Here is a 27,817-nt window from a genome sequence, read left to right as displayed (position 1 = left end):
CTATCTGTCTCACATCTCGTCTTCCCCTCTACAGTTTCTTTTTCTTCTTCTTTCCGAAGCCACCCCATTCTCCTCCTTTCCTTTTCCTTTTCCTGTATTTTGACCCGTCTAATTCAAAAACTGTGTAACTGCCTGATCTGCACCCTCATTTTGGTCTGCATAATTCACAAAGAAGAAGGCACAGCCTTTCTCTCTCTCTCATACAAATGTGTGCTTAGATACTGTACATGCACACTCACACAAACAGGAGCGCACACACATATATTCCAAAGCAAAAACTACCATTACGCTTTGCCTCACACAGCCTTGTGGAGCCTTGCAACAGGGACAGTTACATAAGGAGAATATTTTAGGGCCCTTGCCTACTTCAAAGAGGTAAAACGTCACTGTGCCACAACACATCACACGACCATACATCAACAGAGCAGAATCTGAGAGAGCAGCAGGCTGACTAATGACTTACGTTTTGCATCTGATTCTGCCATTCCTTTTGGATGTCTACTGCTGTTGTCACCTGCATGTGTGGTTTTGTGTGCGCGTGTGTGAGCTTGCAGTCGTGTCACATATTGATGATGAGGCATTGCTTCTGTATCTAAAGTAGATTATTGTTCAACTAAAACCCACCAAGGAGCAGCTGAGGAGGGAAATGCACAGCTGTGTCAAGGCTAATTGGTTGGAGGAAATTCTGCCTGCGAGCTCACAAACACCTCGCACACACACACACACTTATACGTGCATAAACACATATAGGGATTTCACACAAACAGGAAAGTAACCGCAAATTAAATAAAAGTTTCTTTGATATTTTGGGATGGCTTTTAACCTCCTGTACACAGTTCTTTTTTCCTCATTAGCTACTTGTCAACTAATTATCCTGTGGAAACATGGTGGTGGGGGTGGTACTTTCCTTTTTTCGGTTTCCCAAAATTCTCAAAGGTTTTCACAAAGTTAACAAGTTTAGTTGTCTAAACCTAACAAAACAGAAACTTATCTCAGTATGGCACTAAACAATGGTGCCACACAGGATTCAAAGTCTAGTCTCCTGAGTGAAAATCCTGTGACTGAGCTATGGAAGTTTGTTGGTAAAAAATATAAACTGCAGTATTGTCTTTGTGAAACTATTTCAGTTTTGACATTAGGCAATCCCTTGACGAATGACTATTTTCCTCCAGTCATGGAGTGGTGTATAGTTTAACCCTCTCCGTTTCCTCCTACTGTCTATTGCTCAACCCCACAGAGGAAGGGTTTCCTATAATGCTGTTTTAATGAGCACCACATACAATCAGATGTCTCTCCTGAAGAAATGAATGCATTTCTGCAGAAGTGCTAAGGCATCTGAGCTGTGATACAAGCTGTGATTTTTATATTTCATATATTTCACATCCAAAGAGTAAATTTTGGATGTGACATGAGCTGATGCAGGTACAGTCTGTTCTATCAAAAGCTGTGCAAAAGTGAGTGTTATATAGAGGCTGCCCTCTGTACACAGAGAGCATTCAGTGAGTGTTCTTTCTTTGTGTGATGACATGGAAACACTCTTGTTAGTTTTACTTTTAACTTACCCGAGTCAGACCATCCAGTGCTGTTCCTGGAGGCACAAGTGTTAGAACTGATGCTTTTAACTTCGAAGTGTTAACACTGCCAAATTCCACTCGTTTTGCACTTTTTAAAATGTAATCCTGTGATTGTTAGAAAGCTGAGAGTCCCTTGAATGTTTTATCTGTGGAGGCGGATTGTGTGCTAAGATCTCTCCTCTTTTTTATCAAATAAAACAATAAGTATGTGAAAACATGTAGCGCAGCTGCAGGAGTCAACCGTTGCATAAGAATAACTATTGTTTCATGCAGTGAAGAAGGGCTTCAGAACTGAAGGGCTAAGAAAATATTTTATGTTTTACGACCGTGGGGGTGGAATGAGGTAATGCATCTGACAGACAAACAAAGGACACAATGCATGTCCATACAGTTGGAGCTCCTCAACATATTTCACTTGAAACAGTAGGCCATGGTAAATTTGTTGGAAAAATGTCTCCTCAGGGTTACAAGTAAGTTAGGAGGTTGTCTCCTCAAATTCTTTTCCATGCAGCTTTTGCAATGTTGATTATGTCCCATAATCCTTCACTCATATATGAGTATAAATGATGATAATGATGATGTATATATTATTAATAGAAAGATTCTACTCCCTATTTAACGACTGCCTCAGTATTTACTCCCCTTTTCCCTACAGACTGCATCCATGCACCATTCATACCCTCCCATGCTTCAGGTAACATAATCATCAAACTCCTACTCTCTCTTTGCTTTCCCATCTCTTATATATCTTCTACAGTTTTAACCCAGTGCGCACACCTCATCTCTCAGGAGGGAAACCACCCGAAACAAGGTGTGATACAGTAGAAGCAGAAAAAATGGAGCGAGGTGGTCGAAGGCCGCGGATGTCTATATTTATCCAGCCAGAGAGATGAGGAAGCAACGAGGACCAGAAGGAATTTAGGGAGGGAAAGAGTAGCATGTAAGTGAGCCACGCATAACATGCTTAAATGATTCTAATTAAGAAACCAGCAATGACTCATCCTCATCCGCATGTGTGTGTCTGTGTGTGCGTAGGTGTGTACTAGTGTCTGCGAGTTTGTCCTTGTATATGTCAAATTTGTACGAGCATAACTAGAGGAGGTGCGTGCTACAGTACGTGGGTCTCTTTTCTCACACACCCACCAAAAAAAAAGAAAAAAAGGAAAACACACACACACAGATATATTCCACACACAAACACCACTAAAGCAGACAGGAGACATCAGAACTGTGAAGTCAACATGACTCGACAGGCTGCAGAACAAAAGGTCAGGGGGCATGGTACGATAAAAGGGCAGCTTCTAACAGCTTCAACAAAAGTTACTTTTTCTGCCATATTGTGTCGAAAATATCTTTTTTTCCAGTAATGTAAATACACTCCATGACTCCATTGATGCTTGTTATACAGATCAGAAAGCCCTTCAGATGTCACTGAAGAATTGATTCCTGCAAATGCTTGAAAAGGTGTAAATGCATCTGTCTCTTCAACAACCATATAGGTTTTACAAATTCCCCAGTGTGTCTACCTCTGTGGTCTGTCTTTGGACATAGCCACTTAAAGGCTCTATACCTTGTGCCACCGCACTGATGTGGCAGTTGTGATCTGGCCGACAGAGACTCTCACACAAGTGTAAATCTCATCTGTGATTGTGATGGTTAGGTGTAAGTTTAAGGAGGCAGAGCTGTCACTTCCTGTCTCCATCCCTTCCTTGTGAATATAGGTCATTGTTGCTGCTGAAAAATCACTTATTTCAGACAAATAGTGAAGAACTGTGTTCGCAGTGTTACAGCAGAGTAATAAATTTGTACAGTTTATTATGCATTTACATTAAATTTTCACCTATCTACTAGGACATGCAACCTCTTTTTAACCAGTCCTACTTTTCCAAAAGACATTTACCACATTTCACACTACTGATCATGCACTCAAAATTCTTTTCACACGACATAACATGTTGTCATTCAAGCACACCCTACTCCACCTGGAACCATACCTGCAGTAAGTCTTGTATCCAACCCACCACTGACCCTGTTATCTCTCCACCACATGGTTGAACACTCTGGCTGTTTATCATTTTGACTTGTTTTTGCATCCGTTCGTGCATGAATACACCTTTCCACCAATGACTTCAGTTGTCCCCACACACTGTCTTTATATGTGTAAACTCGTTTGCCTGCAAGTATTTTATCTACTGAGCTGTGGAAACCAGAGGGCTTGTGAAAATTTTAATTCAACATTGAGACTGAATAATTAGATTCAATTAACTATTAATTGTTTTAATGTTATTTGAATATCAGTGTATTTAGGGCTTCATTTGATCAGTCACATTCAGTGGTAAGAGATGAGGCTGCAGGTGCATGAAAGAATAACAGCATGCTTCAGTAACATGAAGAAGGGCTGATATTGTTAGCCATATCTGAAAAATCTAGAGTTTTGCATGAATTTACAGCACTTCAAATAAGTGTAGTGCAGGCCTTTTGTGTTGCAGTGTACCATAGCTAACGGATAATTTCTTCAGCGTGTGCTAGCGGAGGTCACAGCGTCATGGCTAATCTGCAACGCAAGGCCTTATGGCCCCTGGATTCAATTACCTCCTCTACTTTTTTTACGTATGATATGATTAATGAAACCAGCTATAGGAAGGTCAGTGAAGGTTACACTGTTGCACATACACACATCTCGACAGTACCTCCTTGTATGCATTCAGCCAGTATATGGTACTTGTACACCCATTTCAATATCACGAGTAATTTAAGCAAAGAGGCTTAATTTTAAGCATGTCATCACTGATGGAGGGCTTTATTTGTATTTTTCCCCCATTTTTGTTTTATAAGAACACAAGATGAAGCCTGTTTTTTCCCCTCTCACAGCCTTTTCACTTGTACATCCTGCTTTTTTAGTTAAGACACCTCAAGGTAAAGTCTTGTCTCACTGCCTGCTCGCTGCCTTTTACACTTTATATAATTTCCCCCGCTCTCTGCTGACCCTCAGTCTCTTTTTTTGCTTTCATTTTCTCATTTCACACTCTCTTCTCTGACTCTTCTGTTAACCTCTCTCTCAGACTCAGACCATTATAGCTGCAGCTTGTAACAAAAAAAAGCTGTGCAGTGGTTTAGTGAACTCTGTGCAATCATTTTCATCATTTTTTAATGTTTGACAATGCCAGTTTCAGAAAATAAATTGGGCAACTGTAATGACATAAGCCATTTTAACTCATGTCTCTTTAGGCCCCCTTTCCTTAAAATTTCCATTTTCACCTGACTGGCCAACTGTTCATCAATTAAATCATATCAAAGAACTTTATTTGTCCCCTGGGGGGGGGCAATTCAAGGCACGTGAGCACCATTAATACAATAATAGCAATAGATTAAAATGGATAAAATACACATAAAAATATGAGAATAGAATCAAGTAACAAATGACCTAAGGATAGTAGCTTTACTTTGTTGACCTACAGTCCTCCAATCTACCAACTGAACTATCGAAGGGGTTTTGTTTGTGCTCAGCCTGTGAGTTGTGCTGCATGTACGTAGAGGTCATTCTGCACTTTGAGCAAATGAACATATAAAGTTGAGAAACCTTTGGAAACTTCTGTTCAGAACAGTAAGCTCAGGCTGCAGACCCAGGCTCACATTGTTAAACATGGTAATGGTGTCTGAGACGAGATGTGTCGCAATGGTAGAAAATGGTTGTTACAAAAGTGAGAGGTTTGGATCATGTTTACTTCAGTTAAAGATCTCATTTAACCCAAACTGTTATCTCCTTCTGACCCTAACCAAACAGCGATCAGTGGCTCTGTCTGTCTGTCCTCCTGTGAGGTGTCCTGTGTTTCCTGAGCTGCACCCTTGTCACACAATTCCAGTCTCATTTGTATCTGCCTCTTTGTCCACATTCTACTAAGCAAGAACACATCTGGCTGGCTAACACACAAGAAGGCCATAATATAGAGCAGAGTACTGAGCACTCACTCTAACGTGTGAATGTGTTGGCTCCAAGCACCACATTTACAGCCTCGTCTGCAGTCTTAAGACATTTATTTTGTTTACATCCAGCCAGAGTTAATATGTTGGTTCACTTTCCACTAAAGAGGGCAGCAGGAGGCGACACCTTCCACTACATGAAATATACAGATTAGAACACATGCTGCGGCACAACACATGTTATGTCACCAAAAGTGGTGTTAAGAAACTGCAGGAGTCAGTGGTGCTGCTGTATGAAATATGTGTTATAATAACATGAAGCTAATTTGATTGCTACACCATTCCTGGAAGTTATATGGTAATAGCCACTGCATGAAAGTCACACACCGGCACAGTAGGACTAGTTACAGGATTGTCCAGAACACAAGAGAGAGATTATGCATATCTATTCCCCATGTTTCTTTCATCTTGTGTTTGTGTTGTGTGTATGTGTATAAAAAAATTAAAAAAGCTGTTGGTTATGTGTGGGCCATGTTAGGCCAGAATCTAAGCAGCGTTTTCCTCTCTTCCCTTTATTTATCCTCCTTTCCTTGACAGCACCTCAGGCCACACTTGGATCCCACTGGAACCCTGCTGTGAGGAAAATTGATGCAGCCGTCGATTGACCATGGACAGGTAATCAAATCATGAAATGGCCCTTGTCTGGCAACCCTACAGCAGCGAGCGTGGAATTAAAAGGTACAGTAGATCATACAGACACATGCATATTTGTATGCATTACACTGTTGACCTGACAAACCTCTGTGAGGTACTACTGTACGGACCTATAAATAGGCCATATAATATAAAGAGGCAGACATAGCTCTGCTCCTACCCTAAACTGAGCCACCCACCCACCTCTGCATCAAACATGCCCCTCCCTATAGTCTATAGTGAAGATAGCTGTTCCAAAGTCTAAGTTAAGAAGACTACCTCCTAACCTAGGAGTCACAGATTAAACTACAAATCATGTCATACTATCTGAGAACTGGCATACAAATGAGTTTGAATAAGGCTTTAAATTCAGTTTGATGATAGAGTGCCTTCACCTTAAAAGGAGTGTCGCCAGGCAGAGCGGTGGGATGTAATGCTGATAATAAAGGCAGGTGTCTGACTGAGGTTAAGGTTGCTGTATAACAGTGTTATCAAATATTAGTGCTCACCGTGGATCCACATCTGTATAAGCTAAAGATAATTGCAGGATAGGTCTATGAGGGTTGTGTCTTAGATGCTTGCATGACAACTGGGCGTCCCTTTGCCTTCCCAGCCCCTTTTGTATGAGTCCAGGCATAGGATGACAAAGGGAAGTCCATGTGTCACATAACTGGATGATGGACAAAGGAAGGAGAACATTTTCTGTGTCTTTTCAACCCCAAGAGTATTTTCTAAATATATCTATCTGATCTAAAGTTAGAGGATCACAGTGAATGTGGAAGCAATATATCACTTAAAAAGTCACTAAACATCATGGATAGGTTTGACAGCCAACAAAACTGATGCTGGAAAAGCTAAAGTTTGGCAGTGATTGTTCACTGTAGCGCTATACAGTAAATAAGGCTTGTTGTTGCAGGGTTTGCCTTCATGTCAACCAAATCCTAAGTACATTATTTATAATGTCTTTATGTTGACAGCAGAAGAAAGTAATAACAAATAAATCACGGCTGCAAACAAGCAACATCTCTGACTCAGGTTTGCTGCTGCCTCATTCTAAACAATGCAGCAAGAGGGTTGAGAAATATATTCAATGTGTGTGTGTGTGTGTGTGTATTAGATAAAGAAAGAAAGTAAAGAAAGAAAGAGAAATGCATTTTGTATTCATGCAAATCCATTCGGTTTCTAACTAAGGTATAATGTGAAAATTGAAAACTGAGAAACGCAATGTGACAGGGACTCAGTGCTGGATCAACACACCACACAAAGCAAAACGTGTGCATGTGTGTAAGTCATAAAATAACATCATTCATGTGTCAAAATCTCACATAGTTTTAGGCTGCACCGTTATCTGTGAAGCGACGGTTTAAATTTCCTTGCATGTAAAAGAGAGGTGGGTTCTACAGTATGTGTCTGAAACATGCTAAGAAGGTCTTTGCTTCACATTCAGTCATGTGAGTGTTTCTTAGTTGGTTTTGTAGCTCTAAGCAGACCAGATCAGGAAAACTGTGATTATCAAGTTGATGCATGTGAGCTGTCACAAAGCTTTGAAAGCAAAAATAAACCCATCCTGAAGGGAAGGACAGTTTCAAAAGATCATCAGTTTATATCCACCTGGCTAAAAATACACTGTCTGACAGCATGTGTTCAGTACAAAGCAGGTGATGATAATTTTAGTCTGGCTACAGCTTTAAAATTGAATGAACCCAATTAACCCACGGTGGTGTCAAAAAAGCAGATTACAGATTCATTACATTGTTATCACATGCTGTATCATTTAAAAACACCATGTCTAATTTAGGTTAAGTAGGTCGGTTTGACAATAGCCAGACAAGCAAGGTGAGGTTCACTCACGTGTATTGATCTTCTGCAGAGAGATATGTTTCTCTAGCTGCCGTCGTAGTTTGACCTCAGCGCCATACTTTCCCGTGGTGCCATTGTCTGCGAGGATGAAGTGGGAGTGGAGACTGTTGAGAACTGTCAACTTGCTCAGTGGATTGGACATGGTCTGGTATGGACGCACCACCTAGTCAAGAAGAAGACAATGTTGTAACACACACCTGAGACACAACTGAGGGATCTAAGAACTTTGTATTTGTATTTTGTGTCTTTTGTACTGCTATTAACGTCACATTAAATTATGCTGAAAGCTTGCCAATATGGATACCGTATTAATGAGAGTTTTTCAGCTGCTTAGATATTGTGTAGTGGGGCAGCGCCTGACAATGTGAGGTAAACTCATCTGGCCATTAGGCATACAGTTAAGACCAATCAAGCGTGAAAAAAAGAGCCTGAGCGCTTAATCATCTCATTTCTGCCACCAACATTAATCGGCTCTGCCTGACTTGTTCAGCTGCAGGACAGGGTGCACCACATTCGGATTCTAAATATTAAACTCCAACATAACACTGATTCCCAGAGATTTGAACAAGTCAGCATGTGCACCGCAATATCGTGGGGTTCTGCCAGCTGTCCAACTCACTGTGAAGGAGTGCTTAATACAGAATGGATTGGCTTACTCAGCATCTCAGTTAATAAGCTGTCAAGTGCAATTTACAGACTCTTGCAACTGTACACAGCATGTGACATTTTATATTTACATATATGTACAGAGACAACCAACCACTACAGCATGCACGCACTCATCCTGTGTCCAAACTTACATCTTTGCCAACAAGATCCTCTTGATTTTCTACAATGCCCCAAGGAGCAATACCGATGGTGCAGATCTTCCCCCTTGACTTGGAGGCATGGTCTTTCAGTGCATCACCCACATGGCGAATCACCCCTGTGTGTGTGTGTGTGCCCAGGGACATGTGTGCATAAATGTTTAGGAGCAAGAAAGAGATGCATTTTGTCACAATCAATGAAGTCAGACAATGATACACACTGCAGTGATAGATAAACAGCATCTATTACGAGTGGCAGGCAAGAGCACACACACACACACACACACACACACACACAAACAGCTTCAAACACGCTGTAGCTCCAGGCTTCTACTTGTTGTCCTCAGGGGAGCAGCAGTCAGAGCTGGAGGCCATCTTATCCCATCTCTCCCGCTGACATTCATTCTTCATCCACCTCCACCCACTGTCCCACCAATCCAGCCATCCATCCATTATTCAGACCCCTATCTTCCTCTTTGTTGCCTCTGCACCCATTCTGTCACTAAATCTTACTTTCCATTCCTCTCTGCATTCAAGTGCGGGCACTTGTACAACATCCCACATTGTATCATTTTCTTCTATCTGTTCTTATCACTGCTATTCACCATTATAGCTTCACCTTTTATCTTGCTTTGGGTCAGCTGAGTTCAATCTAAGTTACACTTGTTTTTCATTCAGTAACAATACAAAAAAAAGGTGCTGATAAAAATTGCAATATCAACATGTTGGATTTTAAACAGAAAAAACAAATCTGTTCAGTCATTTCTCACATGCAAATAATAAAAGAATACGCTTTAGTCAAATCTAACTTTTCCTTTAAATGTGGCTTTTTTTATTGACTTTTATCCATAAAAAAGCAGTCTAGATTGCATAAAACTATTTTATGAGAACTCACTTTATGTGTCTGACTGCACTCATTAATAACCCTTAACCAGTGTTCCAGTTGTTTCTTATAGCCAGTAAGGGCTTGAGAAATCGTTATTTAATCGCTGATAACTTAGGAGCATCATCATCATACTTCAGTGCCAGCTTAATGTATGAAAAAAGGAAACATGGCAGCATAGTGAAACAAAAATGCCCAGATGAACCATTTCTACCTACCACATATTTTACTCTAACATTTTACTGAATCTTGAATGTTTCACAGTCAGAGATGTTTTGTATTTTACCCGTGTTAACCCCTCCAGTGAATATCCAGGCTCCTGTTGTCATGGCAGCCTTGATGAGCCCTTTGCCAAAGACCTGCTTGAGTTTGGGCTGTAATTCAAAGTTCTGCAGGCCCCCGTGGACTGAGATAAGCAGCTTGGGCAGATCCAGCTGCCACTCCTTGGTCATCAGGTGGAGCAGCAGGTCAGGTTTGGTGTCATAAGACACTCGCACGTACTGCATATAGACAGAAATGTGTCACTGGTGTACAGTGTGGCTGCACATCTGCATCACATTCAGGCACATGGAGACCTAGGGTCCTCATGCACCTGCAACGTAAACATTTTAAAAGGATCACACAAATGCATTTTATGTTACAGTAGTGGAAGCGGTCTGTGAACTGAAAGCAAAGTGATGAAATTAAAAAAACACATCACCAGGATCTGACTTACAACCCTGCCCGAGATGGTTTTCATTTTTCAAGTCACAGAAAGTATTGAACAGATGTTTGAGGAGCTACATGCATTATGGAGCATCTGTTTATCTATCCAATTCACCCACAGAAACCCAACATGACGTACATCTGGATGAATAATTTAACTCTAGGAATAAATCACACATAATTCAGGCTTAATCACCTGAATTTCCAGAATACGGTAGTATATGTGATGTGATTCTGTAACCATGGTTACCATAGACGATGATTGTGTGAGAAAATGTACCACCTGACTGCTAATGTTGTTTTTATTTATGCTGCAAATGTTCTATCTGCAAAAGTGTCAAAAGACTTAAGTGCTATAATGACGGGTTTTGCTGTATTCACTGTAAATATACGTGTAGCTACACTCTTGATGAGTCACAGGAATATATGTTACCTTGTCTCTCTTGTTTTTGCTGGCACCTGCCTGTGTGCTATTACACTACTGAAGCTATCATTCTGTGAGGATCACACAATCTGATCGACCTCTGTCAATTCAGATCAGTATGCAGTAAGACATCCATGTTTAAGTTACCAAATCATAGGTTTGTGATGTTTTTGTTTGTTTTATGAATGATGAATATGACCTTGAATTAGTCCAGGTCACACACCCACAGGTACTTCCCAGCATCGTTGCACTCCATGTGTCTCATTTTAATCATTTTAACATGAGCCCCTTGTAGCAAGAGCATACTGTCAATTTTTGTTTAAAAAACAATTATGCTGATTGCTGACATGCTAAGTATCCAAATGGAACTTTGTGTGCTTTGCTGTGAGTGACTCTAAGGTGACACAGCTCCATCTGCCTTTGCTTTTTGTTCATTCTTCAGTGCACTAAGCACAGCTGCTCTCTTTCTTCAACAGTACTTGAAGAAAGAGCTTATGTTTGCCTCATTTAGTGGAGCATGCTGTGCATTTGCATAGTATGGACTAGGGGTTGCTATTTGCATTACTTGTGTAAAAGTGTCACAATAAAACACCATAGATGCATAAATGAAAAGTCACCATGGCTTTGTTGGAGTGTCCTCCTCCCTGGAACTCAATGGTGCCGAAGGCATCAGTGGGGCTGAGCTGTGTGTGCTTGCTGATTGACCACTTCTCCGACAGGCTGTCATTCTTGGCCAAACGCTCTGCCTTATCATTCTGACTGGATGAGATGCCCGGTGGCAAGCCCACATGCTGACCTATAAGACGACCACAACAGCACCTGAATAGCAGGAGAACAAAAGAGTCAATGTCATAGTGGTATATTAACACATTCTCTTAAAAAGAATAATTGAAATTTGTGCCCAAAGCAAGGCTGCTGTAGCGTGGAGTGAGAAAGAAGAGTGTGAAAAAAGAGACTGTGTGTGACAGAGAGTGGGAGAGAAAAGAGCGTGAGAGAGCTGCCATTGTCATGTGGCAAGCAGTGAGGGGTGGGCATGGCTGAAGTGACAGCTTGTCAGCCAACTTTCATCTCCCGATTGGAAGGAGAGGATAAGAAAGATTTGTAGGTCCATGCAATATTTCACCGTCCGTGCCATTTATTTTTCTCTTCTTTAAACCTGTGTCTGCTTCTCCCCCCTTTTTTTCAAATCTCCCTCTGAGCAACAGAATGACGTTTCGATTTGTAGTATTGCTACATGAGCACATGCTCATTCAGATGTGCTGCATACGGCTTTCATATTCCTTCTTACAGGTTGGAGTGGGAGCCCTGGGAGGAAGGGAGTCAGGAGGCTTTGATTATCACTTCATATTTCCATCATCTCCTACAAAAGGTACTTTGCTTCCCCTTGCCTTACATCAGCACAAGTGTTTTTGATTTAAAAGAGAAAAAACTGACTTGATCTTGAGAAACATCTCTCTTCCTTCCTCCTGCTCCTGTCTTCCACTTGCTTTCCTCTAGTTATGCAAATGTTGTTTACCTATAAACTGTGGCATTTTCTGTGTGTGCACATGCATGCATGTGTCCGTGTCCATGTGTAAGTTTGATAGCCATTTTTCTGCAGGCTGTTTTCTTTTAAGAGGAAAACTGTGACTGTTAATTCACATCACTCTAAGCCGATGTTGTGGAAACATTAAAGGGAAGGGAAATTGGGTCTTCATCTGTGTTTTTGTGCCAGACAACACATCACCATCACAGTCAATTGTACTGGTATGGATCCAAATTCCACAACTGACTCTAATGCAGCTAAACTTGCAATTTGTGGTTTTAACATCCAGCTTGTTAGAGCAGAACACCCACCTGGGATGCAAATATGGGGCCAATGTGACATTACTCAGAGGCATGCTTTAAAAGGTCAGTGGTGAATCCTTATCTGTTGTACCTCTGTATTTCAGTGAAGGGTTATCACATCATTACGGTTGTGTGGCTCTAACAGCAAATAATCTAGCAAACAAACTCATTGTACTCATTGTCACACATTTGTACTCACCTATGGGGGTCTTTGGCGCTCACTATGATATGAACACATTCTCTCTTGCTGAATGCTCTTTCTATCCACGATTTCTGTGCCTGCAGGAATAAAAAAAAAAAAAAAAGACTCGGTCAGTATTTGTCAAATGATGGAGGTGTGGCCTGATTCAAGGGCAGACGTCCATTTTTGGGTTGATGACAAATGAGATCAAACAAGTCACATATTTTAATTTTAATTTTGAAGCCACAGCAGAAACACAAAGTAGATACACAAAACCCTCACACATAATTCAGAAGATGAAGACACACTGACAGAAATGTTTAATGTTATTCAGTGACTCCAGTACAAACCAGATGAGGTGAGGAGCTGGGAGACAGAACGTGGATGTTAAATGCAGTGAGGCAGTAAATTATGTCAGAGTTCTAGTCCTTAGATACTCAAATGTGCAGCCAGTGAAGTGTGTGTGTGTGTGTGTGCGTATGTGTGTGCCAAACATCATGTATGTTCTATATGTGCTCTGTGTCATATGCAGTAATACAGTGCATTTGGGAGACTGTGATGCTCTGCAGTCACATCTGCTGCAGGTCTGAGTGACAGACTGAAGCCAATTATACTTCTACAGACATGACCAGAAATACACTATGTATCTATACAGGATATACAGGCAACACAGGATTAGACACTAATACAAGTCTGTGTGGATGTTGCATCTCATACATTCATTCTGATACAAACAGTGATCCATAGAGCATATTCCTACACCCTCTTTAGAGTTAATAAAGAAAGGAGCTGAGCCATGGCCCATATATATACTATATATTGTGCAAATAAGAAAAATGAGACTGCTTGTTAAGTTAAAGAGAAATTTATCGTGACCATGTGAGCTCCATCAGCAGCCACAGAGATGTGACAGCACTGAACAGTCTCTGGTGGAGTTTACATCAATGTTATTGTTACATTTTTACACTAGATAACTGCAAACAAGCATGAAATGTCACAAAGTGGCATAAACACCTGAATATAACTAAATCTTATCTGACACCAATAGTAACAAAGAACAGGACTGTTTTTCATACTGATATGATCACAGCAGTATTTAGGTTTCGACTTCTCTTATAAAGACAGTTTTTCCCTGCCGCTCCAGCTCAGGTGCTTTCTCTAGAGGTTTAGTCTCTGATTTGACTAAGACCATTTTATTTGTAAAAGGTATATATGTATACGTATATATACCTATATGTATACACACACACTACCAGCCAAAGGTTTGGGGTCAGTCAGGCCAGTTTTATAGCTTCTCTAATCAACAGTTTCAGCTGTGCTAACATAATTGCACAAGGGCTTTCTAATCATCGATTAGCCTGTTAATACGATTAGCCGACACAATGTACCATTAGAACACAGGAGTGATGGTTGCTGCAAATGGGCCTCTGTACACCTATGTAGATATTCCATTAAAAATCAGCTGTTTTCATTTTTGGTTTGGTCAGCCAGTTAGCAGCACATACTAAATAAGTGGTAGTAGCAACATTTCACATGGGGGGTAGGTAGCTCAAAAATAAAAGGGATTATAAATGCTAGTAAAACAGCTAGTAGCTCATTCACAGCACACTGTAGTTTACTCAATGTCAACAAAAAGTAGAGAAAAACCCTTTCTCTACTGCCAAGGGGACCTGTATCATACCAGGTCCTGTTTCTGTCATTATTTCTGTGTAGATTAGGGATCAATATATTGGGTTTTTCAATGTTCGTCAAAATTTGTCAAATTCTCCTTTATAGTTGACATGAATTTCCGCCACTTTGTGGTTTAAAAGTGACACTTCCTGGGTTGGCACTGCCATTCCAGGAAGTGTCCGGGCAAAGATTTTTTTGGACGACACCAGAGGTCCAGTATAGGACTAAATACCACAACGGGACATCCACAGACAATTACAGAGGGCACACAGACCAGACTCCCAAACCCACAGCAGAGGGGAGCACAACAGGCGTGAAAACAAAAGGACAGAGCTTTTTTTCGGCTTTTTGCTCTGGGAGAGCTGCCCCAGCTCTTCTCCCAGCCAGCAAAACTGAGAGCTGCTTGTACAGGGCTTTCCCCACTGTCACAGCTACAACAACACACGCCCCATCCGCCTGACTGGCCCTGTCACACCAAGGCACGCCAAAACCCACCGCAACTGTCCACAATCAGGCTGGGCCTGCACACAGGCACACTTACCCTAACACCAGACTTCCCACGATTAACCATTACTCTGGGGGGGCAGAGGGGACTGCTTTTACACATCACCCTGGCCACGATGACTCAGCAGGCCACAACTACACCCCCAGCCCCATTCTTTCTCTGACATGCTAAAACTGTGTATTCATCCGCCAGCAGCTCCTCGCACAAAATAGATCCATAGTAGTTCAATGGTTTAAAGGCCAGAAGTTAGATGTGACTACTATTGACAGCAAAATCAGTATTGCAACACAGAAAAGGCTTGGGTCTCTAAAATAGGGACCAAACAGCATCCAGACAATTTCCTTCCAATCGTCTCCTTCTTTTTGCTTTGCGTAGGATCTACACATTTCCCCCTCTCTCTGCCTCATACTCATCTCATCTCAGGCTCTTCCTCTCACACTCTGTAGTGTTGCTTATGAGATTTGACATGATATAATGAGATGGCACGTGGCCTGCACTCCATTGTGTAATTAAGATTTATCACTGAGGCACACTCACATGCACACAAACACAGCAGCTGTCTGGCAAAACTGGCAATTGATTCTTATGCTCGTATGTGTGTGTGTGTGTGTGGTGTGGTGTGATTGTGCAGCAAGTGAGCAGCATCTGACAGCCCGTTAGGGGTCTTGACTCCATTACACTCAGCCTAAGCCACCGCCACTCTTGTCCCCCTGTCCTCTCATCCCCCTCTGTTACTATTGTATCTCCTTTTTGTTATTGGCACTGGCAGGGAGCTGAATTGAGAACCATATCCAATCAACAGCCTAATCTCTCTGTTCTGTCCCGTTTCCTTTCCCCTTTTTCTGTCCTCTCCTCTGTTCCTGTTAACCAACAGCAATGACTCAGCCTGTATATGATCACACAGGTGAGCATATGGAGAGCCTGTGGAAATTTAATATAGGCCATGTTTTACCATTAAATAAATTGGCTTCACCTTACCGCTTGTGCCACTTTGCATCTTCTCCTCTGCCAGTTAAGAGGTGAAAGTGAAAGGAAAATTAATAGCTGCTTCCTTCTGAGGTTCACTTTGATTCTACTGCATTAAGAATGACAATAGAAACCCAGAGACTTTGTACATTTTTAAACAATAAGTCAGTAGTCAGTGATGAAAGACATGATGAAATCAAGCTCAAGATTAGTCCACATCGCAAAAAAATAGCCCTCCTATGGCACATTTGTAATGATCAAACACATCAGTGCTTCTACCTTTTCACCTGATTATCCATCAGAAAATTAAATAAATAGAAGAAAAAATGACTAATGGAAATGTGAATAGATATTCAGACCATACTGAGACACTGTCAGTGAGTGCGCCATCATATTAAACACAGAATCGTTTTTTCAGTCTGTAAATTATTTAGTAAATACAAAACTGCAGAATGTGAAGGCAGAAAGGGATTTTTACAAACAGAAAGATACTGAAGAAATCTGAGAGGCAGTACCAAACACACATAAGCAATGTTACAAAGTCTCAAGGTCACTGTAAAGCATGTAAGTCTGTTTTTTTGACTCACCTGCTTTGTGTATTGAGGTGCAATGTGGTCTTTCCTTCATAGAATGTGTTGATTTTAGTGTTAGAGTCATGACTGATAACCTGATCAGAGCCACCCCTCTGCCCAGTGACCACTGATCTCTGGGACTTGCAGCACTGATGGAATGTGTGTGTGAGTGTGTGTGTGTGTTGATGTGAATTCATACTTGTGTATAGTTGTGTATTCAGCTAGTGTTTCACAGTCTCCTCCCCACTCCCAGCCCACACCACAAAAAAACTCACCTCCTGACGAAGCTAACAATTTATTTTCAGATAGTGTTGAATCTCTCCTAAAATTTAGACGTCCACACTTTTTACAAGAAGTTGCAAGCTCAGAGAACTATGTCCTCCAGTTTTATCCAACATCTGTTTTAGCTTCAAATTAACGTTGGTGTGTGTGTGTCATTGGATTCCACTGCTTTTCTGTCAGAGATCAACACTGATGGGGGAGGCAGAATGGCAAGAGAGCCTATTAGGTGGAGGAACATGACATTTGTCTGGCCTCTTCTCCATCCTTATTTTGTCCTAAATAACACACACACACACACTTATGTGTGCATGTGTTTTTCCATTGCACTTGCAGTTGTCCCGCTGTGTTTCTCCTACCTGTTTTCATCAAGAGGATTAACAGGCGTGTAGATAATACGGACCATGTTTAATTACCAGGAGCAGCGGGGAAACTGGGCACATAAGACTGTAATCTGAACTAAATGAGGTCTAACAATACAAAAGTGCACCAATATGAGGAAACACAAGATATACTTTACAGAAAAAGTAATCTTACTTAATGTTAAAAAAAACCTGCACACAAAAGCAAACACATGAGAAACTGCTTCTCTGGACCTGGTGTAAATACAATCCTAATGTATTCAGTGTCATGACAGGCTCAGAATGCTTCAAGGAGTGCACCTGAGTCCAAACCATCCATATGCTGCGAGGCAACGGAGGCAGGTGTGTGAGCATCTAGTAAACCTTACACACACACAGACACACACACATGTGAGGAAGCAGCAAGGTCATATTTTCTTTCAAACTTGCCACGAAGGGACTTACACAGGCACACACACACACACAATCACACTCATACATAAGCTTACACACACTAAACATTCATTCATTCATTCATGCCTGCTAAAGCAAACAAAGGAAGGAATTAATGACCAGCACACTGCAAGAGAACACAGGTGAAAATTGTTGCACTCAAACAAAATATGTATCATTATGGCCTATTCTAATAGTAGCAACCAAAAACATTTGCCTGAATGTTGTGAGAAATAGATAGGCTAGTGTATATATGCATATTTGGTCCAGTGGCTGTGATAAAACACATGGTAAAAAACATTTTTGCAAAAAACCTACCTCCCACACAGGGGGGAAAAAAACAATAACAATACTGCAAAAATGTCTTCTTAAAAGTGTCACTTTTTATACTGTCAATCTCAGCTGGAACAAACAGCCTTGAGTTCTGTTCATGTCATGTTCTGCTCAAGGTTTTGAAGTGTTAAAAGGAGTATGTTTTATGCCACTGTTGCTTTAACTCTTGCTCTCTGGGTTTCTGTGAAATGCCTTGAAGTAATTTTGGATTTTTTTTATAAATGCATTTAAACTGGATTAAATTAAATAATCTGTGTCCTCCGCAGCAGGATTATGTAGACAACACTGGGTTAATTGCAGTCAACTTCTGCACACATACAAATCTATGAATTCAATTAAAATTAGGAAACTCTTTTTAATAAACTAAAATAGCACATCTATCGTCTTCTTATTTTCTGATTTAGATTCCATCAACATTGCACAGTGACAATAGCAGTTAATGATCAATAGCATCTTCAGGTAATAAAATTAAAACTCAATGTCTGCTGCTTTTGTTGACACTAAGTAGCATTCACTCAGGCAGATGAAGAACGTTTCTCCATAATAAGCCTCTAATGGACCTGGTGTCCTCTATTCAAATTGTCCATCTGATGGATAAGCTGAGCAGCAGATCATTTGTTATGTCTCCTCTCATCCAGCATACTGGGAATGAATGAGATGTTTTTATGCACTGATGAAATCCATAAGGACTTTAGACTGAACACGTTAAATGTAGAAACGACAGTATTCTATCATGTCAAAATAAAAAAGATTGGAAGTATCACCAAGCAAAAAGCCCGGTTTCATGGTGTCTATTCCTGTTGCTAAAGGACTTCCATTAAAGACTATAGGACAGAAACACCAGCATGCTTCATTCAGATTCATATATGCAATGCTTTCAGACCCTGACTGTGTGTCCATATGTGACACAGTTGGAGAGAGATCACCCTGGCATGTTCGCATTTACAGTTGGGTTGTCTTGTGATCGGGATTAGTGGATGGTCTGTTTAATCTTCACACCAGTGTTTTTAACGTGGAACAAAAAAAAAAGAAAATAAATAAGGTCATAAGGTCATGAGCAACATTCATCATCTGTATTGTATGTTGGAAAAACACCATTTTTCCACATTCTGTGGCTCATGTTATGTGTATTTGAGATAAATTAGGTTTAAATGGCAGCATTGTTTTAATGAACCACCGGCCGAGCTGAGTTCATTTTAATCAAAGAAAATGTTCCAAAAAGAAACACGTTATTGGTCTGCAGGGAAGAACCCTCACTCTGAACTGTACAGCACTAAATAGATTCAGCAAAGCCATTTCACCTTCCATCTCAATCACACTCGTGTATTTAGAGTCACTGAATGTCTCTCCCTGTTCCTGCTCTCTCTCCTCCTCCTGTCTCTTCTATCCAGTTCCTTTAAACCCCCATTTAACCATTGCAAACAATGCACACCATAACTAATCCCACAGATAGGTGATATTACTCACAATGACCTTCACGAGATAGCTTGGATCTTTGACGAGTCAATGCTTTTGTAAACAGCACTAGGCTGTGACTTGATCCAGACCCGTGAAGACCGGTTTCGTCTTTGTGTAGTCACTGCTTGCATTAAGGATGCGGTCATTGCCTTTAAATGCAATCTTGTCAAGGAGAGGAACCTGGAGCAGCATTCGCTGACCTGAGCACACCACACAAAGCAAACACTGGATTTATCTTCCTGGAAGGCAGCCAGCATGCATCAGTATGGACACACACACACATGCAAAGTCTTTCTCTGACACACATGCACACACCATATAAGCTTTCCACTACTTTAGCAGTTTGAAGGGTAACAGAAGCTGAAAAAATAGCAAGTGTGTGTGTGTGTGTGTCCCATTGGTCAGAATGGGCAGCTGTGCTTATTTTGACCCAGTTACTCAGTAGTTATTCAGTAGTGTGGATGCTTTCTGTCTATCTGCTAGTGCAAAGTGGGCACCAAAGGCTGAGCTCTGGTCCAAACCAGCTTCCTGAACAGCAGGTCTGAAAGACAGGGGGAAGCTGCCCCAGTGAAAGCTTTTCCTCCACCACAAGATAACCAGGATGAAAGTTTCTTCCTGTGTGTAATATTAAAGAGAGAGAGAGAAAAAAAACTCAATCCTGTCCACTTTTTCCCACCTCTATCCAGCAGCTGTTCTTCTGCCCAGTAGATTGAATGATTTTTGCACCACACAAGATGGCCAGTGCAGTTTAATTAACCAAAGTTTTGCAGCCCTTTTAAACCAGATACAATACTCAGACTTTTCAGAGAGAAGTGTCATTGACAGAAATAATAAGAACCATATGACTTCATATGAGAGGAGGACTTCCATCTCATGAGCGAATTGCCTCCAGTTTCATCATGCTCTCTGAAATTGTCCAATTAAAACCATGAAACAACCAAAATAAATTAATAAATTTCAAACCTTAATAAGCGCTAAAGACAAACATGGAGCCTTTATTTAAATCCTGCCATTTGTTAAGTCCCACAGCGATATTTTGTTTTAATTGAACACATTCCACAAATTCTCTCAGTGCAAATGTAAAAGTCTGTATTTGTCATCCATCTGCCAAAAACAGCAAACAAAGCACTTTACTTTGAAAATCGTCTCCTATTTCCTTCGAAACGGCTGCTTTCAAAGAAACCAATGCAGCAGGTTTAAGGAGGCGATGCCTGCATAAATATTTAAAGAGCAATTTTAGTTTTAAGAGATGAAAGACTGCGTAACATAAGGCGCTATAAACCTGCCCTTCAATCTTAAAACAGCCTTTCCTGCTGAACACACTCACACACCCAGCTCCCTTGTTTGGGTTTGCATAATGTAACTGGATGATCTGTAATCTTTCACAGCTTCAACGACCGGATCAGTGACAGGTTATCCATGTCTGACGATTCATTGCCATGATCTAGAGTGGGATTTCTGCTGCACTGATACAAGACTCCACAGCAGGTTGCACTCCAATTTATGGAGTGACTTAAATGTGATTTATGAATTTCACCGCACCTACACAATGTCCTATAAGAGTGTAGATAGTAAAACCTTAAAGTGGCATTTCTATTTCATTCAGCTCTGTGCTCTGTTTGATTTATATAACATTTAATTGAAATCCAAAATACCTCCACAATAACATAAATCACCCCTCTACAGTTCATATATTAATGGCTTTCTGTGAAATAGACCTGAATGCACTGTGCTGCTTCGAAGCATGTTCCCAGGAAGTAAATGTAAATTAGAGTGCACCGTGAAAATAAATAGTAGTCAAGTTATGTGAGAGCGGTGAAGAGGAGAGAAAGGTAGTCCAACAGCAATGTGACAAGGATGACCCACTAACCATTATTATTATTATTATTATTATTATTATTATTATTATTATTATTATTATTATTATTATTATTATTATTATTATTGTATTGTTGTTGTTGTTGTTATTATCTGTATATTTTCATTTATACCTTTGAAGATGGGTGTTGTAAATTTGCACAGACTTGCTCTTCTTATGATAATGCATGCAGGACATCAGGGTCATCAAATAGAAACAATGAATAAATCAAATAAAACCGCTTACATCTGCTCCTCTGTGTATGCTGCAGTGTTCCTCTGACAAGAAATCCTCACCTTATAATTAAATACACTGCCTCGAAAATACAAAATGCATAAGGAGAAAAACTGTTTTCACAACGTGCATTTGTTTTCTTCTTCAATAGACTGTTGTGTGTTATTTCCCGTGTGCATGTTTAGTGTGTGTTCAGTGTGTGTTCAGTGTGTGTTTAGTGTGTGAGTGTAATGAGAGAATGCTTGCTTGTTTTAGCTCCCGTCGTTTTCAATCCATCTCCTGAGGCTAGAATAAGCAGCTCTCTTTCCCACAGGCCTCTACTAAGCCTAGCTGAGCATCTGGCCATGCAGGCTCTAATCAACACTGGCATGGCCATTCTGTCTGTGACAGAGGGGGGGAAAGAGGGGATACAGGTTCACACTTTGGGGGACATTGATAAAGGGGGTGCATGGGAGTAGATGATGAGGAAGGAAGGGGTTATGTAGAGAGAGGAGAAGGTGAGAAGTACAGAGAGACAAGGTAAGAGACAAGGTAAGAGAAAGGTGAAGGCACTCTTCAGTGGGAAGACATACTGCTGCATCAGTGAGTTTGTGTGAGGTCAAAGTGCCATATGACAAACACACAAGGTATAAAGGGAGGAGGTAGTACGTGAAATGAAGTTGACATGACCGAAAATAGAAAAAAAAAAGGAAAACTAGGAGTGATTTAAGGCAAGGTAAGCAGGGTTGGGATTTTAAAACCCCCCATGACAGAAAGTCTGTACAAATGTTGGTCTTACAGAGAGAGGAGAGCAGCGGTAAACTGACAGGAAGGTGAGGTAAGCTGCATTTGTCTGTGTGTGTGTGAGGGCAGAAAAGAGAAACTTAACATCAGAAGAACTAAGCCATGAGCAGAGAGGGGGAGTGATGAAAGAGAGAAAGCGACAGTGAATGACAAGCACTTCAATCAGCCAGTTAACAGCAGCCTGTCTAATGATCACATGTCATGCTTTGAGTTTGATTGACACGTAGGGTATAGCTTCAGAGAAATTATGGCGAGCTTTAAAACAGTCGAAGCAAGAAGTAAGAAAGACGGTAAAGAAGCATGTTTGTAATTGTGTTGGTTGGTATTGTGTTGGATAGCCATGTTGAATCATGATGTGTTTGCCTAACCATGTGTGTTAGGAGCTCATTTATATGTTGTCTTTACTTTTGATTTATGGCATGGGACAGCTGTCTTGTGTCAGAGCTTTGTCACTATTTCTGGCTTATTTTAAGGTGCCATGTTCACAACAAACAGCTACATAATTCCCTTGCTGAGCTCTGATTTGACAGTTGTTGTAGAGGGCCCAGGGTTGGCTCAGCCAGTGAGTCTGTTTAATCTTTCCTTGAATACTTTAATCACAGTTTGATCAGAAAGACTGCAGGTTTTTATTAAGTATTATGTGTCACCAGTTGCCTCATAAAATGTCTAGTGTAAGGTACAATTTAACTCTATGATGATAGGTCAAAGACCATGCACTAAAAAATGTTACCTGTGAAATGTGACAGCTCACATATTAGCTGCTTCTGGTCTTTCTCTGCTGTTTGGCTCTAAACTCTGTCGATCCTGCCGTACAACACACAGTGATTTGCTGTTTACCAGACAACTGGCAATACTTGGGCACTCTGCACGTCCCTGCCATTGTTATGAAGTGTCACATTCAAGGCCCAAACAAGAGCTGTTGCTCTTCAGTGTGCTATGTTGTGTGCGTAGCAGACCAGAACTGTGATGAAGTTTCAGGTGCTGCGGCGGTTCAGACCATCAGTTGTGAAATTGCTTCTTGTGTGTCCACTACATTCTAGCTGACAGAGACTTTAAAAATGTGTGTGCGTATAAAGCATAGAAAAAGAAGGAACATACAGCTGAATCAAACAAAAATGATCTGCGGGCACATATTGACCGGGTGCCTGTTTGCATCCCCCACGTCTCACTTTGGCCTCACAAGTTCTCACTCTTTCTCGTCTCTTTCATCCACTTATGACAAATGTATCTCTCAGTTTAAGTGTACATGGCCGATGATTCATTTTTAATATCACAAGTGGCGCGGTGGTCACAAAGAGATTTAAAAGTGGTTCTAATAGTGAGACTCACACTCTGGCTGTGAGGAAGCACAGCGTCCTCTGACATTTCAACTGGCTTTCTAAAAAACTCTGAAATCAGACAGATACATTGTGAGGCAAAGAAGCTTTTTCTTCTTCTTCTTCTTCTTCCACTCAATCATCAATAGAAAGTCTTGTGATCAATAGTCAGAAATAAAAAATTTAATGCAAATGTTCTACACAGAAAAAAAATGGCAGAAGAAAGACTTCTTTTAAGAACATCTGCGTCCAACCAGCCCAAACAGACACATTATTTCTCCTATCCAGCATCTCTTTTTGAAAACATAAGGGTAGAATGGATCATAGCTATAAAATCTGTATTTATGGTGACTGAGCCAAAGCAAAAATGAGCAGCCTAAATCCATTTATCACAATCACATACATAGCGCTGTCACACAAATATACAACACACACACCGATGCAAACACAATTTCTGCGTTTCGTTCACTCTCTGTCTGTCTCCCTGTTGTTTTCAGCACAGCGGGAACAGCTGACAAGTTTCCTCTTCTGGCATGCCATCAGTATTATTTCACAACACACACACACACACAAAAATACAATTGCGCAGCCAGACCTTCTCATTACACCAACACAAATTCAAGCCTCTGCTGTGTTAAAATTAAATCCTGCATTGAATTATTGATCTCCTCCCACATCCATTGTTTTTGATCAATGCGCAGTTTTGGCTGGTTGCTAAAACTTAATCAGACTCCAGCTATTGAGAGGAAAAGAGAATGGACCCACTGATAAGTAAACAGGAAGGAAAAAGTCACAGCCTGTCCCCTCCAGCCAAAATGTATGATGCCAGTGTTGGCTTTGCTGCCAGAGAGGGAGCAGAGTGTTTGGGTGTAGGGGTTGGAACATGGGATGTGAGGAGCATTATATATTGTTGTCCAATGAACAAACAGGTGCAACTCATACTGTTAGCAATATTTTAATTCTTCCATTATCTCCATTAATCTGACTTTTGTTTTTCTCACACCTTTTCAATTCCCTACTGATTCCTGTCTTTGAATTCTCCCACTCTTTCATTTCCCCTTCCCCCCTTCATCCCGACTCATACCTCTATGCAGCCCATTTCAGCACCACTGACACAGATGCTGGCAGGGCAGGATGGTGTTACCATGGATACTAAAAACTAGGAGGATTCCCCCCACCCCCACCCCCTCCTCCGTTGCTTCCTGTGCCCCCCCTTCTGTAACCCCCTCAGGCATAGCTGGAAAACTGGTGATCTCTGGAGCATGCCCATGTGCATCAGCGCTTTTCTACCACAAATACACACACACACACACTTGTATAAATGTGGACATCTTCCTAACTATATATACATACACAAAATCACAAATATCAAAACTTAAAGGTGAATGCATCCAGCCTTTCCTGTTTATCTGTTCTTCTGTCCATCAAGCATGATTCTGTGTGTCATGTGATGTTTTGACTAGCCTGGCAGCAACGCTCCCTGTCACACTGCGTCGTAGCATTTATTAAACAACACTGATTAGCATCACAGAAGCAGGCGCACAAAATTAAAGGTTAAAACATTCAACTTACATGCAATATCTTAGAGAGCATCAATTATTATGATGGAGACACAGCTCTACTTGTTATTCTTTTACAGAAGAGTACAAACAAAAAGAGAAAAGGACATGAGAAGAGGAACATGTTTGAAACATTTCTTTCTACTAATAATTGGTCTGAAGTTGTGAAGAATTTTGTAAATTTATTGTTACAATCAAATCCAAGTTATTAACTTTTGAGCCTGTGATAGAAACAGTCTCCACCTCTCTGAGCATGGCCTTCATATTATATTCTATTACCACACAGTCTCTGGAGGCACCAAACATCTCACTCTGTGGCAGCTTGACATTGCTGTATGTGTGTGTGTGTAAATGGTCAAAATAAGGATGAATCAGCTGTGGAAAATAGGTAACATCTCTTCCAAAATATATCCAGCAACATGCTTTTACAGATTTTATCTGCCTAACGTCTCCCTACTGCTGTGTCCTGCTCTGAAATCCTGCATAGTCTGAGTGCATTTTGCTGTTGGCACAAAAACCTACAACAAAGTTTGTTGCATCTTTGACTGAGACAAGCTCAAAACAATGAAAGGACTTTCACTTCTCCCTCCAGTTTTTGTTTAGCTCAGTAGCGAACTTCACTACTTATTACAGGGGAAAGCATTTGCCTTTTTGCTAAACAGTCTTAAACTATCGTGTTAAGCTTTCTGACTATATACAGTCTATGCATCACAGTTTGACAAATTACTGCATGCTGGCATTTCTGAGACATGCTCTTCTCATTGGAAGTCACACAGTAGGGTGATTTGTTATCGACGTGAGGATTGAGCTGTCAGACGAGTAATGGCGCTGTCTGTCAGAGGTGCAAAAGGATCTGAGTACATACAGCTATATCATTGTGTTGTGAGCTGCCTGTCACAACTGACCTTTTTTCTAAACAAAAAAGAAAACGTATATCAGTAAACACTCACATATTGAAACTGATTCAACGGAACTGAAGATCTTATGTTTCACAGATGGGTTTTAGACATCCTATTTACTTCTCCTCAAACTCACAGTGATACATGAAGAGATGAAGAGACAGAAGCATCTCAACTTTCCTGCAGAGGACCTGTAGCCAGAAACTGGTCTGTGTGAATCCGATTTTGTCTGTGGTTGCACAGAGATGTATTCGTAGTCAAAGTGACGCTGACTCAGACCTCTTTACTGAGACCTGAGCCTTAATCCTAATGTCCCTCCCAGTCTCTCTATATCTCTCTGAGTGTACATTACCCCTTCTATAACCCAGCATTTTGCTTTATGTAAATGACAGTTTGTGGAGAGTCCTAAGCAGACACAGGAAGTGAGTGAGAGCACTAAATGTCTGAAAGACTTGCAGTACAAAATATATTGCAAATATACACACAAAATACAGGATTTTCATGTCATATCATGTCTGATAAAAGCTGAACCACATGTTGCATTTATAGAAATTCTGCATAAAAACACTCCAGGATCAATAAATCAAGACTGACTCAGCAGCACATACTGTACACAGCTCTTACTGTTTGTCTCCCTTAGTGCATGTCTTCTTCCCATTTCAGGCAGACTACAACAAAAAGTATAAGCTACTGTGCTTCAAGCTCTTTCTAGGAACTTTACTTCAAAACATTTTTAATATCAGTAGGAGGGGATCTGCCAAAAGACATGCTGAAAAACCCCAGGAAAACAGCTTTATCTCTGTGTGTCTTTCTACATTCTGTGCTTGCTTTGTCAGGATGTTTCTCTGGGTGTGATAGAGCAGGCTAGAATGACCTCAGTCAGGCAGACTGGAGAGGTTGTCACTGAAGCTGCCAGCAGTGCTTCAGCAGAGGATGATCTGATATTTTGCCAGCAGGCAGGTTGTGAATTCAGAATGAATTAAGAGCTGTAGTGATGTGTGCAGTTTTGACCCCAAGGGCATCACTACCATAGTACTACTTAAGCTTTCTAGTCTCACCTTGTGACCACGATGTCACATAAACCTTCATCTGTGCTCTCTATCTCTTCTGTTCTCACCACCACTCATCAGCAAAGAGTTAAATTTGGTTTGTCATTCTGTTTGTGTAAACAATGAGAACAGGTCAAACTTGATCATGCCAACACAAACAGCTTGTTCTGTGTTCAGAGGAAACCTTAAGCGCATGAGTACTTGTCAAGAGACACCCTGAAGGGTGATCACTGTTTGGGCCTGAGCACCGGGCACAAGAGAGAGGCTAGCAGTAGGCCAGATGTGCAACAATAATAATAATAATAATAATAATGAGGAGGAGAAGGATGAGATGAGGAACTTGTATTGGGCCTGCGGGAGGAGAAAGCAGAAACAAGAATGCCTGAATATAAAAAGATTGATTTTCTGTAGTATTATATATTTTCTGTTTTATTGTTCACATTTGGCAAGAGTGCTCTGCGGTTTTTCTCCCAACATGAACGTCTCTAAAGCCATATATACTTTATGAGATTAAAAAAAAAAAAAACAAACAAAACAAATCCAGTATATTTAATCTACAGCTGCACAGAGAAACAGGTTTACCTTCTAGCATATTGTTCGAAATAGCTGGAAAGAAAATGTGTGACAAACTGCGGTACACTTATGTAATCAGTTAAAACATTACACA

At 40.8% G+C, this 27,817-nt stretch overlaps 1 protein-coding gene across 3 annotated transcripts in view; it reads right to left on the bottom strand.

Moving 5' to 3' along the window:
- Positions 1–27,817, bottom strand: part of trpm3 (transient receptor potential cation channel, subfamily M, member 3) — a 101,944-nt gene that overhangs the window by 33,915 nt on the left and 40,212 nt on the right. For all 3 annotated transcript variants that reach the window (XM_028413350.1, XM_028413351.1, XM_028413352.1), the window contains exons 2-6: positions 12,893–12,972; positions 11,484–11,685; positions 10,024–10,237; positions 8,849–8,973; positions 8,040–8,211 (exon numbers count right to left, since the gene is read on the bottom strand). In XM_028413350.1, the coding sequence (XP_028269151.1) occupies positions 8,040–8,211; positions 8,849–8,973; positions 10,024–10,237; positions 11,484–11,685; positions 12,893–12,972 (793 nt within the window). The remainder of the gene's footprint in view (positions 1–8,039; positions 8,212–8,848; positions 8,974–10,023; positions 10,238–11,483; positions 11,686–12,892; positions 12,973–27,817) is intronic.

The sequence above is a fragment of the Parambassis ranga genome, chromosome 9, assembly GCF_900634625.1.
Source record: "Parambassis ranga chromosome 9, fParRan2.1, whole genome shotgun sequence".
NCBI classification, from domain to species: Eukaryota; Metazoa; Chordata; class Actinopteri; family Ambassidae; genus Parambassis; species Parambassis ranga.
The sequence above is the reverse complement of the archived record's forward strand: the minus strand, read 5'-3'. Positions and strand labels throughout refer to the sequence as shown.